This window comes from Fusarium coffeatum (assembly GCF_003316985.1).
Source record: "Fusarium coffeatum strain FIESC_28 chromosome Unknown BRIP53273_contig_171, whole genome shotgun sequence".
In the NCBI taxonomy this organism is placed as follows: domain Eukaryota; kingdom Fungi; phylum Ascomycota; class Sordariomycetes; order Hypocreales; family Nectriaceae; genus Fusarium; species Fusarium coffeatum.
In genome coordinates, this window is record NW_022157964.1 from 186 (window position 1) to 14454 (window position 14269).

Below are 14269 nucleotides of genomic sequence, written 5' to 3' on the forward strand. Positions count from 1 at the left end.
ATTATGATTCGTGATTCAGTGAGCCAGAGCTGATTACCTTTCTCGGTTAGCGCGGTCGCGACCAACAGTTCCACCTCAGAAATTCTGCTAGGCAACGCGACCGCACTTCGCCAAGTCTGTCTACCACTTTGCGACCATCACATTGAAGACATCGCCCAACCCACGACACCATCCCGTCACGATCGATCCGATTTATGGGGTCGAAATGGACTCAGGCGATACGCAGTATGTCTTTAAAGAGACAAGAGTAAACCTCGACCCTCCGACGGCTGCTTCTGTCGTTACGATCCGAGTACCGTCGAATTCGATCCACGGCCGAAACCATCGCAAAGCGGCAGGAGAAGGCAGTTCGGAGGACGAGACAACATTTCGAGTGAAAAACTTGGCGACTTCTTCATCTATCTATCATCGAATCTGGCACGATACACCCCGTAGCTTCCTCTGGCGAGTTCTTGAGGATGGTACACTACTCAGCATTCGGGCTGTCGACGTCTGCAAGAAAACACAAGCCGCCGACTTTCCTCTTCACTTGAACTTCCACTTTTCGGTGCCAATCCAGCCAGGATGTGTGGCTTTCTCGGATCACGAAGAGCACGACTCGCTATGTGTTTTTGTTCTCGATCAGGCATACCAATTGTACAGCTTCACTCTTCGACCGGATTTCTTCAGAAAGAGATCGGCTGTCGATGCCGGCCTCGCTGATTTGGGCAAGGTCCAGGCGCCAGCAGGATTGGGCTTCAAGCATCCACACCGTATGATTGCTGTGAATGCGGAAAGCCTGCTGGTGACAGTTAATGATGGAGGAATGATCAGATTGGATAAAAACAAGGCGAATGACGGTGAGTTGCTGAAGGATTGGGAATCGAAAAATGGTATGCTGATTTCTACAGTAACATCCTCAAACGTTTGGAGAGAATCGTTCTTCAATGTGCAGGGATGGGCACAGAACCTTCGAAGTCTTCTTCCCTTCCAAGGGAAGCACACGATTAAGCACGGCAAGATCAACATGGAATATAGCTCAGCCACCTCGATCCAGGTCACCAGTTTCGGTTTAGAGGACAGCCTATTTGCGATCACCGTCTGCCTCGATCACCGAATGCGAATTTGGAACATCGACGATGGTCAGATTCTCTACACAAGCGATATCCTGAACGCCGAGAGGAATCCTCAAGAGATTGGCAAGTGGGCTATTGATCCAACACAGACAAATTTGGTCCAGATCGTGGGTAGGAACCGCGGTAGTAGAATTTGCGCGACGTACTCACCTATCGGCGCTGGAGAGTTCAAGTTTTGGAAGATCACAGCAAAGAATGCGAACAGTATTGTTGTTGAAGACATCTTCCCGAAGAACTCGTTGGTTCCAGCCACACCATCTTCTTCTGACGTATGGACTCTCGCCGACTTCGTCCTATCGTGTCCTGCCGAGAGCGCTATTCAAATCTGGACCCTTTGGAAGAACAACATGACATACAGGGTGCAACGGCTCGAAGTGGATCGTAAGAACATCTTACAGAGCTGGAGCGAGAATTGGGATGGCGTTTACGCAGACAACTTGATCCAGGCTGCTGATGGGTCTGGTCCTTCCGATCCAACTGATGTCACCGAGAAGTGGCTTCAACTCATTTTGAAGCCCGGTCAATTTACTAAATCGACCCTCGAGGCAGCACTGTCGATCTATGAGCGAGGCTTTGGAAAATCAAAGGAGACTGGTAAGGGCAGGGGGCTGGCTGAGGCGATTTGCTCCATATTGGGATCAACTGCAACACTGGATCGGGGCTCTTCGGGCATGATGGAGTATGAAACCTTCCGCGCGGCGAGTGAGGCCCAGTGGTTGAGGTTCTACCGTCTACTGCTTGAATTGGATAAGCAACGAGGAGAAGCACTCGGATTGACCCTCGATCCTAACACAGGTCTGACCTGGGTTGTCTGCGCCGATTTCCTATCGGCCATCAGGGAATGCAGCAGCCTAGAGCGTCTGTACCATAACCTACCCTCACCTGAGGAAGATCAGCTGGCTCAAGCGGCCTTGATCGGATCGGGTCTTAACTTTGTGGACGGTTTCCCTGAATACTTGATCCAATCTTGCCAGGCTACGCTGCGACCCGAGCTATTTGAGGACTCGTCCAAGACAGATCTCGAACGTATTCAGTACTTCTCCGACAAGTCTGGGTTCTGGCGAGGGATCACAGATGATGACTGCAATCAAGTTGTTGACGTTCTTGGTCACAACTTCAGCACGGTGACAGATGACCTGTACACAGATGTGATGAATCTCATTTCTGCTCCTGAAGAGGCCAAGACACGTAACCTGCGTCACCCTCTCACTGACTTTGGAAAGAAGTTGGTCGTAAAGGCGGTTCAAGACAGTATTGAGTTACAGTGGAGGATTTACTTCAGCCAGTTGATCCTTCTTGTTCACATGGAATTCGAATTCGACAACGACGCGGACATCCTTCACAATCGAGTCGACGTTGGCAACGTTTTTAGACAGCTTATCGCGGCTCTGCGACGCTTGGAGCTGTTGAAATGGCTCGCCTCGACCGAGCTCGCAGTGCCCAACAACCGAGACAAGAGCGAAAACGGCGCTGTTTTAAGGAGGACCACCGAGGAATCTCAATACGTGACCGCACTGGAGGCGAATGTCGGTCACCTACTTGGTTTCGCCAGCAAGGGTGAACCTCTTGCTACTGGTATCACTGACCTGGTCACCAACCTGTGTGCCCCCGACAGCGATATTGAGGTTTCCCCAGCACTGATTCAGTGCTTCCTCATAAAGCGAGAGAGGTCTGATTTGGCTCTGGACATCGCGCCTTTCTGTGATCAGAACCCCTTCTCAACATACGTTCAAGGTCGTCTGCAGCTGGCCTTGAAGGACTTTAATACTGCAGCTATTTATTTCAGAAAGGCAGCCATTGGCATGAGTAAGTCAGTTCCTTTTGCCGTAACAACGTTAACTGACGTCCAACTAGGCACGGAAAACATTGAAAGTGATCGTCACAGCAGTGGCCTACTGGATGATACTGAGTGGAACCTCCTCAACCACGGCCCTGCAAAGTACTACTCACATATTGTCGCCTTGTTTGAGAAGCAAAAGGCTTACTCTTACGTGATTGAATTTGCCCGACTAGCTATGCAATTCCTTGGAAACAAGCAAGATGCTATGTTTACTAAGACAGACATGCAAAGCCGTTTGTTCAATGCTGCAGTCGCGACGTCACAGTTCGAGCTTGCTCACACAACGTTGGTGTCAATCAAGGACCAGGCAATGAAGATTTCAAACCTGCGCAAACTGGTGGACAGGATGTGTGCGACTTATCACAATATCGAGCTCGTCTCTTTGCCATTTCCTGGTCTGCAGCAGGAGGTTGATGATATCTTGACGCAAAAATCAAAGGCTACACTGGATGTTATAGAAGGATTCCCCTACCACCAGGTGCTGTACTCATGGCGAATTAAGCACAACAACTACCGCGGTGCTGCATCAGTCGTTCTGGACCGAATTCACAAGCTACGAAGTTCTGGAGAAGGCGACGAGGCCACAGGAGAGGACATCTTGGACACGCCCGTGACCAGGCAATACCTCCTGCTCATCAACGCTCTCAGCTGTGTCGATTCCAAACAGGCTTGGATCTATGATGAAGCCCCAGCTGGCTATGGACAGAAAGATGCAGTGAAGCGCAAGGTGGTTTCATTGGCGGATATCAGGAAGCAGTATCAAGATGAGCTGGACCGAATCGCAGCAATTCACAACAACCAGTTTGGCTTCGAGGCGGACGACGTTATGGAAATTTCATGAGCGCAGAGTTAGGAAAGATATGTTAGGCCAATTCATGTAGACTAAGGGGTGTATTCTTTCAAAATGCGGAGGGGCGCGATACCTCGGACATGTTTATATTTATTGGGATGGATCATTCATGGTGGAATTGATTAATTTGTTTTGCGGTTGGTTTGGTTTTAAACGAAAATTAAAGAACTACAAATCTTCCATCATCTTGCTCTTCCCTTCTTGAAACCCGAAACGCCAGGACCGATGCTTAAAGGACGCGCATGAAGCTGACAGTGAATGTACATCAGACGAACAGCTGGGTTCTCTTTCTATCATGCCTGGGCGGTCACCGCCTTGTTCTCAGGTAGTGATGATGTACCGGCGTTTAGCATAGGAGCCGCGTCAGGAGCTTGGCGGTACAGAATAATCTCTGACTGCTTGAAGTATCGTCGAGCATCTGCGATTCGGTTAGTTGGGTGCGTTTTGAGATGATGGGTTGAGCTGTAACTTGACTGACCTTCATCGATAAGAACTAAGCTGAGATAATAACGGGTGGAGAACTTCTTGTTGACATCGCGGAAAGTGGGTGTCAGGTCGAAGCCGCCGAGGAATAGTCGGATAGGGATTGTCTCTCCTCGTGACGGCGAACCGTCCATGATTTCGAAGCGCACAAGGGTCTCGCTTTCGTTATATTGGTTAGGCGCAGCACCCGTTGTCTCTCTCCTGATAATGGACAGCTCCATGTGCTTGATCTTTAGGCGAACGAGCAGGAAGTAAATGCGGCCGACAATGACATCCTTGAGGTGGTACTTGCTCTTGCTGTACTCAAACTCAATGTGTAGACAGTCCTCAATACCAACGTCCATCTTGATACTGCTGTTCATCTCGGGAGGAATGCGATAGCTGTAAACCCAGATATCCTTCTCGCGGATGACGTCGGCCATGCGGCGCGAGACTGTGACGCGGACGAAATAACGCAGCTTGACGTTGATGCCATTGTATGATTCGTACTGCTTCTCGACGTTCTTGAAGTTGAAGTCGAATGTCTGGGGGTGCTGGAGCTCGCCAGGCGCAGCGAGTTCTTGGTTCAGGGACAGAAATTCGTAGTGGTTACCGCGGTCAAAGAACATCTCTATGCGACACATCAGTCAGTATTGGGAGCATCGGCGAAGCGCATAAGAGCTTGTAGGCCCATTGTGGTGTAAAGGGGTTGGTTTCGTACCTATCGTGCCGATGAATTGGACCTTGATACCAGTATGCTCGAGCCTCTTGCCATCCTTGGGACGAACAGTGACAGCGCCCTTAACAGACTCGCCATCCATAAAGAGGGGCGCCTTCTCGCGACGGTTCTTGTCGAGCTTAACATCGACCATGGAACGATCATCGGTGTCGTCGAGGACAACGTCGATATCGACGGGAGTCGCGAAGAAGTACGACATGACAGGCGATTTGACCAAGTCTGTTGTCTTTTGCCCCTGCTATCCGGAGGATGTCGTGAGGTAAGGCTGAGGTTGGCGCAAGTTTCGCTTCGCTTGGTGATAGTGGGATGGCTGGGCTGGACTGGACTGGACTGGCCTGGTCTGAGCTGGGTTGTTTGGTGAGGACGTCGGAGGTCGGCGGCGCTGACGTATCGGCCGGGGGAGACAGGGGACCGATCAAGACCCACCCGAGCTTGCCGTGAGATGAGACTTGATCAGAGGCCAACTTGGATATGAGTTATGTAGACGGATTGTATGCGAATTGGAGATTAAATTGTAGGAATTTAAAATTGACTGTACTGAGCAGTATATAGAGTCATTATCTACATGATTTCCCTACCAAAACTGTTCAAATTATGAACAAGAAGTCTTGTCGAGGCCAATTCCTAAAGACAATGGCATTTAATTGGCTCAAATCAGCTTCTAACAAAGCTCAGAGGGGCACTTGAGAGAAACGAGCCATCTCACATCACGTGCTAGGTCACGTCTTTTCAGTGGGCAGCAAATCACTAGTGCGGTCGGTTGCGACTTCCCCACCAGAATTGCCCTCACGTGGAAAGAGCGAGCCCTACCTCTGGCACCTTACCTGGAACTTTTCCTGCCCACAGATTCCCAAAAATTCGCGGACGGCTCTAGATACCCTCAACCCCCGACATCAACACCTCACAGCCGGCAGGATGAAGTACATTCACTCCCAGGAGCTCCTTGAGATCCCCGAGGGGGGTACGTTGCGCCCGTTTTCTTTTTATTCCTGAACTCGTCGCCGCCGCCTGCTCGAATAATTCATCTTTCCGAAATCAAGGTTACTGGAGTTTTTGCCCGCGATTGAAAGCTGCGCACATACGACGTTAAGACGAAATGCACTGCGTTCTCGCAATGGGGAACTACTGTATCATTTTTTTCGGGGGGAACTTGTTCACGGGCAGGGGAAAATATCAAGAATTGTTAACTCACAAGATCCGAAATGCTGACTCGTCTTGTGCCTACAGTCAAGGTTGCCATTAAGTCGCGAATTGTCACCGTCGAGGGTCCCCGCGGCAAGCTGGTCAAGGATCTCAGCCACTTGGCCGTCAACTTCACCAGCCCCAAGAAGAACCAGATCTCCATCGAAGTTCACCACGGTGTCCGCAAGAATGTCGCTGCCCTCCGAACTGTCCGAACCATCATCAACAACTTGATCATCGGTGTCACCAAGGGCTTCAAGTACAAGATGCGATACGTCTACGCCCATTTCCCCATCAACGTCAACGTCTCCAAGAACGCCGAGACCGACTTGTTCGAGGTTGAGATCCGAAACTTCATCGGCGAGAAGCTCGTTCGCCGTATTGTTATGCACCCCGGTGTTGATGTTGAGGCTTCCACCACCCAGAAGGATGAGCTCGTCCTCTCTGGTAACTCTCTCGAGAACGTTTCCCAAAGTGCTGCCGATATCCAGCAGATCTGCCGAGTGCGAAACAAGGATATCCGAAAGGTAAGAACATTTGGTCAACGCCTGGCTGTGTGGTGTGGAGATGCTAACCCGGTCACCTATAGTTCTTGGACGGTCTGTACGTCTCCGAGAAGGGCAACGTTGTCCAGGACGAATAAACGCGTACACGGACACGGATCTTGTTTCTTTTGCGTTTCTGGGTCTCAGGAGTGGCGAAGGTTCATCGTTGCATGTCATGTAGCAAAAAGAAAGGGCTACAAAACAAATTTCAAAAAGCAAAGAGATGATGACTCTGGTGCCAACCAAAACACTTGAATCTCGCTAGCGAATCGTGTATGTGACCATTTAAGGAGCGAAAAGGGCCGGCTTTAGACGAGGGTTCCGGGGGTTTTGCGATAAAAGAAAAAAAGGCGTTTTGTAATCATTTCTAATGCGCATGACCTGCCTCGGAACACCACTTTGGCTCATCGTGAAGTCTGACCGATGAATCCGACCAATGATGGAACGACTTAATGCAGCGCAAATTCAGTCACGTATAAGACGATTATGTTCACACATGGGACACTGGATCCAAGAAGAAAATTGCATGTGAAAAATATCGAGGCTCGTGTTTGCATTAATACGTGCCTCGTGGTGATTTTATTCATTTTAGTATCAAACTCGTAATTTTCCTTCTTCCTTCGTAGCGAGTCATTTCTCTTCTAAAAACTTCCTTGCGTAGCGTGATCTCTTGAGAATAAAACAAAAACGACATTATCCATCCATAGAATGCGTGAGTAACATAAAGTGTTGAAAATGGAGGTTTGCGGATGGGGTTGAGGGGAAAACTAAATAAACGGTGTAAAAATATTGGCGGGGAACGAAAACCATTATGAGCAACCAAAACGCCAGTAGCCTTATGATAAAAAAACAAGTCGAGCAGGTACAGTATGGGGGCTCGAATCTCTCATGTCAGATGAGGAGTCATGTACAGAACGGGATGTATATGTGAGACGAATGAGATGGAATGGGCGAGAAACGGGGATTTAGATGTTTCATCGCCGGCTGTCACGAGAGTAGTACGACCTTGGTCGACTTGCTGCTCGACTGTCTCTTGTGCGACGAGTGCGGTTTGTTCGTCCGCCGGAGCTTGAGCTGCCTGCTGTGACAGTTAATACGAGAAAGCAATCATGAGTTGTCATATGGAGGACTTACTGGGACTTGTGTAGTCGCTGTATGAGTAGTAAGAATCGCTGTATCGCGACCTTGAGGATCCACGGGATGATCGCGCAGGCTTGGTGCTGGCAGGCCTCTTGTCCTTCTTAAGGTTGAGGAGAGCCAGGAGCGTGGCCGCGAGACCAGCAATACCGAGCCACTTCTTGCCGTCGGAGTTCTTCTCCTTCTCACGACGGTCGCCGGCCGCAGAAGGGGAACCACCTTTGCGACCGAAACCGAACCAACCCTTGTGTCGAGGTCGGCGGGAGTGGGCAGAAGCAGAAGCAGGAGGCCGGCTTCCGTGTCGGGAGTATCGCTCCTCGTAGACGTCGACTCGCTCACGGCTCTCCTTGTCCTTGTCCTTCTTGCCGAAAAGGGCAACCCAGAGACCTCGGGCAATGCAACAGAAGCAGAGAAGCAGGAGAAGAGCTACACCAGCAATAACACCGATGACGATACCAGCGATCGCACCAGCACTCAAACCTCCACCACCAGTACCAGTGGCACCGGCTGCAGCCTCATCGCTGGTCTCAGTGGCCGTGGCTTCTGCGTCAGTCGCAGTCGCGGTACCTTCATCACTCTCGGTAGGTGCACCGCTGTTGACGATAGTGGTGGTACCAGTGACTCGGTAGGGTGCCGAGTATTGAGTGGTGAGCTTTCCGTCGCTAGTGATAACAACGGCGGTGGGTTCGTCGTAACCAGGCTTTGCCGAGCACTGACCCTTGTAGGCGCAAGTCTGCCAGCCAGCGCAGCAGATCTCACCGCATTCTTCCTGTTCGTCGTTTTTGGGAACACAGTCAACGCCCTTTGTAGGTTCTGGCGCAGGCTCCCAGCGGGTCATGATTGTGCTGGTGTATGTTCTTGTCTCTGTCCAGGTGGTGGTGTAGTCGCCGACCCAGCCTCCCTTTCCACCGACACATTTTGCGACTCCGTTGGAGACTTCGCATGTCTCGTCAGAGCCACAGCAGTATTGGTTATCGGAGCCGCAGTATGAGTCGCATTCTCGGCGCATCAAGTATGAGTAACCAACATCATGAAGATTGTCTCTTGGTAGCGGACCGGCAGAGCAAACAGCTGCGGCGGCGAGAAGCAGCAAAGGCTGCATCGCTGAACGCATTGCAGCGGCTTTTGCTGATGATCGTCGCTGTTTTGGAGTAAGGTATTGGATTGAGACTGGCGCAGCGCCGAAGTCGGAATTTGTTGTTTGAGTCCAATTCCAGTCAGAGCCTGGGTTTGTTTCGAAATTGAATTGAGTGCACACGATAGATAGATAAAAGCTGAGACCAGTTGCGAGATTTAACTGAACTGCTGTGAGACAGTTAAGGAACGCGGTAGAAACGGTTGTAGCGGGGAAAGCGTATTTGGTGCCCGAGACGAGACTTGACTTTTGCCGACAACTTCAAATGGAGGTGAGAGCGAAGGTTGAGTTGAAGTTGAAGGTCGCTGTGAGAAGAGGACTGAGTGAGAGAGAGAGGTAAAGTAAAGTGAGATGAGATGAGATGCCCAAGTTCTCAGCGAGTGAAAGCGTTTAGTGAGTCAGTCAATTACAAGCAGGAAAAAATGGGAAGAGACAGAGACAAGAAAACGGCTGCGTTAAGTTCTGGGCGCTGCACCAAGAGTTTTAAGCGGCTGGTGGTGGGCTGCAACGAAGGCTTCTCTTGAGTCCCAACCTCCCACTTAGACCTTAGACCTGAGAAACTTGAGACCAGCCTCTTTGATTTTCCTAGACGGGGAACTTGACACACGCGGTTTAAGGGGACTTTGATCCTGATCCACACGCCAACAAATCAGTTTAGAATTTCGATGCAACGGTTCTTTTTGAGGAAGGAGGAACACTCAGCCTTTTTTGGTCAGTAATAATTCATCCTCTTTGCTGTCGGTGAAGATGACGAGGTCTTGGTGTTGGACATATGCACCTCACTCCATGGCGGGGTGCCAGCTCATTGATACCTCTCACTACGACGCCTGTGCTCGCTCACTGGACAACGATCAATAGCAGTACAAAGTCCCCTGTAACCCATGTTTGCGGCCCTGGAGCTAGACCGGGCCTCTACAAACTACAGCTGTAGGTCACACCGGATGAATGTCATCACCACTTACACGCGCGGGGACCACCCCCGGCCCCGAATAGATCACGACTCAATCAGGGCAGCCGAGCGTTTTCTGTTGCATGATGCAGATTCTAATTAAACTGGTCAGGGGCAGTTAACTCTATTTAGTTCGTCTTATTGGCGCTTTTGTTAAAGTGCTGTGATCATTTGACAGGGAAACGAAACTCGGAGGCTGGGAGCACTTTTTCAGGGATTAATTCCAGGTCGGTCTGGACTCGCTTTTCTTAGTGGTGTCGTCAGCTTGAACTTGACCAGGATGAGTCTTTGAACTTGGGCAGCCACAATCAATGTCAAGCCACATTGGATGTTCCCACATCCACCTTCAATCTGTGGCGTCCATGCTTAGTGTGGCTACCCGACAAGCTCCAAGGTTTAGACTGGGTGCTTGCTTGGAAGCTTGCTACCTATGCCCTGTGACGCTCCGCGCGGTTCAAGTTGGTTGCATCACCAACGACTTCACCTCATCAGCCTCCCCATCCCCCTCCATCGCCATTTACCTCCTTCCGACCCCGCCACCTAGTTTTACCTCCCTTGGTCCATACTTTAAACAATTCCGCTCGCTGCTCGCAGCCGCGACGCTGTAATCATGACCCTCGACCCGCCGACGTACCTGGCCTCTCTCCAGAGCAACATCCGTCAGCGACCTATTCCCTGGGACGGTGCTGTCAGGGCCGGCACCCTCACTGAGGAGCAGTATGCAAAGATCCGAGCTGTAGACAAGGCAAAGAAGCCTGAACAAAGAAAGGAGATTGTGTCGGGAGATATTGACGGATACCGCGTCTTGTTTGTCGGCGATGAAGGAAAGACGAGTGTCCTCGAGACGGCAGGAAAGCATGCGAACGTGATCCAGTACATCCTCGTTTTGCTCAGCGACCTTCTTGAGGGTAAGAACGACCCTTCGATATTGTGCGACATGTGGAAGTAGTGGTGCAAGCATGTCTACTTCCTAAGCCGCAAGTTTCGTCATAACTAGATCGCCAATGCTAACTTGACCTTTTTTCCTCAGCTGTTCCATCCCTAGCCAAGGCTCTCTTCAAGACAAAGGAGCCCTACCGACATTTTTTGCCTCTACTTAACTCGACTAATGCCGAGGATCCTATTCCATTGCTTACCGCGCATGCACTTACCACCCTCATGGCTCTTGCTCGAGATGAGTCGCGATCGACCCTCCAGGCTTTGCCTGTGATTCTAACCTACCTCTCCGGCCTGGCCAAGAGCAACGATGCTGGTCTACAAGATATTGCTGTGCAAGAGTACTCCGGTCTTCTCTTTGGACATGCCGCAAGGGAGCAGTTCTGGAACCAGCGAAGCGAGACGATTGCCCCTCTTATCAAGATCCTCCAGACTGCTGCTAACATTGGTAACGGAGGAAGCTCTTCTGCTAGTCTCTGGAGTGGTAACACAGGCACCGCATCCACTGGCTTTGGAGGCTCCCTGGGCGGAGGTGTTGGACTCCAGCTTCTCTACCATGCTCTCCTTGTTATCTGGCAGATAAGCTTCGAGGCCGAGGAGATTGGCGATGACCTTAATGAGTAAGTTTGTTTTTGGGAATGTGTAAATCGGCGCATAACTGACCCTACTTAGCGAGTATGATATCGTTCTTCTTTACACTCACCTTCTACGATTATCTCCCAAGGAAAAGACTACTCGATTGATTCTTTCTACGCTTTACAACTTGCTCGAAAAGAACCAAAAATCACTTCTACCTACCGCCGTTCTTGCTCGCCTTCCTGCTCTCCTTGAGAATGTTAGCGGCCGCCACTGGACTGACCCCGACCTGTTGGATGATCTTACCAATCTCAAGGAAATGCTAGAGGAATACACCAAGACTAAGACTACGTTCGACGAGTATGTTGCCGAGGTGCAGTCCGGCCACCTTCGATGGTCACCTCCTCACCGAAACTCAGTCTTTTGGGCTGAGAATGCTCGCAAGATCCTCGAGTTTGAGAACGGAGAGATCCCTCGAAAGTTGGCCGAGATTATGCAACAGCCCTGGGACAACGACAAGCAGGTGCTCGCTATTGCTTGTAACGATGTCGGGTGCCTAGTTAAGGAGGTCCCTGAGAGGAGATACCAGCTAGAGAAGGTGGGCCTCAAGAGAAGGATCATGGAGCTCATGCAGTCAGATGATGAGAACGTGCGATGGGAGAGTCTCCGAGCGCTGGGAGGCTGGTTGAAGTACAGTTTTGAGCAACAGTAAAGTGAGCTGGTTCGAGTCTAGAAGGAGGGTTTGGCGGCAGTATCTTGTTTATTACAGAGGCGACTTGATGTCGTCAAGTGGTCAATTAGTTCCGAGTTGGCGAGCTTAGAGGGTCACGTCACGCTAGACGAGCTGTAGGGGAGAGAAGCATCAGCTTGTAATGGCATACTTTTTAGTTATTGATAGTTGGAGCACGTCGACTATCATCACATTGTGCGTAAGAATGAAGCTTTTTGAGCATGATTTTTTGCGTGCTATCATGACTTATAAATTGGTGGTGATGTTCTGTATCAATTTGCCGCGGTGGATTTCCCCAAAGTTTCCCCTCATGTCGGGCCTCGGAGGGCGTTCCGGGGGGTCCGGGGTCGGTTTTCGGAGGAGTAGGCCGTGGTGACTCGGTGACACCCCACCAGAGTCAAGTAGTCAATTGGCTTGGCTTTGGGGTGACTTGCATGATAAGTAAGTGAATGGTACTGGACTGTAATCGCCTTTAAGCACCCCCTCGGCTGTTTGTTTGGTTCAAACTTCTTCTTCTCCCTCTTCTTTACTCTCTGTCTCCTCATCAATTGGCTCTCCTCACTTACTCCTAATTCCGTCAATTGAACACATCATGAAGAGCCTCAGCTTAGCCGCGAGGGCTGGTCCCCGTATCCTATCATCTGCTACCGCGCGACCTGCGTCACTGGCAGCTCTGAGAGTGTCGCAACAGAGTGTGCGATTTGCTTCTGGAGGCTCAGCTGATCTCAAGAAGACTCCCCTATACGACTTTCACGTCGCCAACGGTGGAAAGCTGGTTCCCTTTGCTGGCTACTCGCTTCCTGTGCAGTACTCAGGCCTCTCTCTCGCTCAGTCTCACCACTTCACCCGCGAACATGCCTCGCTCTTTGACGTGAGCCACATGGTTCAGCACATCTTCAAGGGCAAGGACGCAGCTGCTTTCCTTGAGAAGGTGACACCTTCGGATTGGACGAACCAGGGTAACATGCAGAGCAAGCTGACGACTTTCCTGTGGCCCAACACTGGAGGTATTGTGGACGACTCGGTTGTTACCAGAATTGGTGAGGATACTTACTACGTTGTCACCAACGGCGCCTGTCTCGACAAGGACACCAAGTACATAGATGAGCAGCTTGGCAAGTTTGGTGGTGATGTTCAGTGGACTCGCCTCGACAACTCTGGCCTTGTTGCCCTTCAGGGTCCCCAGAGTGCTGAGATCCTCAGTGAGGTCCTCGCCAGTGATGTTGATCTCTCAAAGCTCTATTTTGGAAACGCTGCTTGGGCTGAGCTGAAGCTCTCTGACGGCAGCAAGACTCACCCCGTCCTTATCAGCCGTGGTGGATACACTGGCGAGGATGGTTTCGAGATCTCTTTCAACGGCAAGGACTATCCCGCTTTCGAGACAACAACGCCTGCTATCCAGTCTCTCCTCAGTAAGGCTGGCCCTGAGCGTCTGCAGCTCGCTGGTCTCGGTGCTCGTGACTCTCTCCGTCTCGAGGCCGGCATGTGTCTCTACGGCCACGACCTCGACGACACCACAACACCCGTCGAGGCCGGTCTGAGCTGGATTATTCCTCCTGCCCGTCGCGAATCCGGTGGCTTCCATGGAGCGGAGACCATCATCCCTCAACTCACACCTAAAAGCAAGGGCGGAGCAGGAGTCAGCCGCCGCCGTATCGGCCTCGTCGTCGACGGTGCCCCCGCCCGAGAGGGTGCCGAGATCCACAAGGACGGCGAGAAGATCGGAGTCATCACCAGCGGCGTGCCCAGCCCCACGCTCGGCAAGAACCTCGCCATGGGCTACATCAAGAGCGGAAACCAAAAGGTCGGTACTGAGGTGGATGTTGTTGTCCGAGGAAAGGCACGCAAGGGTACTGTGACCAAGATGCCTTTCATCCAGACCAAGTACTGGAAGGGCACTGCACCTGCTTAGACGGAGACTAAAAAATGAGTTTATGTGTGTGTCAAAGCGAGTTAAATGATTAAACGAGTGGATGGGCGTGGATGATATCTGGAGAAGGAATTCAACATGGGACACTTTGGAGTCAATTGATTATGAATATCTTGTTACTATTAGTTACTACTGCGACTGGA

The 14269-nt window shown here is 50.9% G+C and overlaps 6 protein-coding genes across 6 annotated transcripts; 4 read left to right on the forward strand and 2 right to left on the reverse strand.

The window, feature by feature from the left end:
• Positions 1 to 205: 205 nt before the first annotated feature.
• FIESC28_07591 (uncharacterized protein) lies at positions 206 to 3796 on the forward strand (the record flags this gene model as incomplete). Its single annotated transcript, XM_031161731.1, has 3 exons — positions 206 to 839; positions 891 to 2921; positions 2970 to 3796. 3 exons carry the CDS (start codon positions 206 to 208, stop codon positions 3794 to 3796), a joined length of 3492 nt encoding a protein of 1163 aa, XP_031014153.1.
• Positions 3797 to 4098: 302 nt separating this feature from the next.
• Positions 4099 to 5205, reverse strand: FIESC28_07592 (uncharacterized protein; the record flags this gene model as incomplete). Its single annotated transcript, XM_031161732.1, has 3 exons — positions 4099 to 4223; positions 4284 to 4898; positions 4989 to 5205. The coding sequence occupies 3 exons, from the start codon at positions 5203 to 5205 to the stop codon at positions 4099 to 4101; spliced, it is 957 nt and encodes a 318-aa protein (XP_031014154.1).
• Positions 5206 to 6208: 1003 nt separating this feature from the next.
• FIESC28_07593 (uncharacterized protein) lies at positions 6209 to 6831 on the forward strand (the record flags this gene model as incomplete). The annotated part of the gene is made up of 2 exons (XM_031161733.1): positions 6209 to 6715; positions 6778 to 6831. The coding sequence occupies 2 exons, from the start codon at positions 6209 to 6211 to the stop codon at positions 6829 to 6831; spliced, it is 561 nt and encodes a 186-aa protein (XP_031014155.1).
• A 788-nt stretch (positions 6832 to 7619) lies between these two features.
• Positions 7620 to 8984, reverse strand: FIESC28_07594 (uncharacterized protein; the record flags this gene model as incomplete). The annotated part of the gene is made up of 2 exons (XM_031161734.1): positions 7620 to 7807; positions 7868 to 8984. 2 exons carry the CDS (start codon positions 8982 to 8984, stop codon positions 7620 to 7622), a joined length of 1305 nt encoding a protein of 434 aa, XP_031014156.1.
• A 1580-nt stretch (positions 8985 to 10564) lies between these two features.
• FIESC28_07595 (uncharacterized protein) lies at positions 10565 to 12178 on the forward strand (the record flags this gene model as incomplete). The annotated part of the gene is made up of 3 exons (XM_031161735.1): positions 10565 to 10862; positions 10985 to 11510; positions 11563 to 12178. The coding sequence occupies 3 exons, from the start codon at positions 10565 to 10567 to the stop codon at positions 12176 to 12178; spliced, it is 1440 nt and encodes a 479-aa protein (XP_031014157.1).
• Positions 12179 to 12788: 610 nt separating this feature from the next.
• On the forward strand, positions 12789 to 14108 carry FIESC28_07596 (uncharacterized protein; the record flags this gene model as incomplete). Its single annotated transcript, XM_031161736.1, has 1 exon — positions 12789 to 14108. One exon carries the CDS (start codon positions 12789 to 12791, stop codon positions 14106 to 14108), a length of 1320 nt encoding a protein of 439 aa, XP_031014158.1.
• Positions 14109 to 14269: the final 161 nt, after the last annotated feature.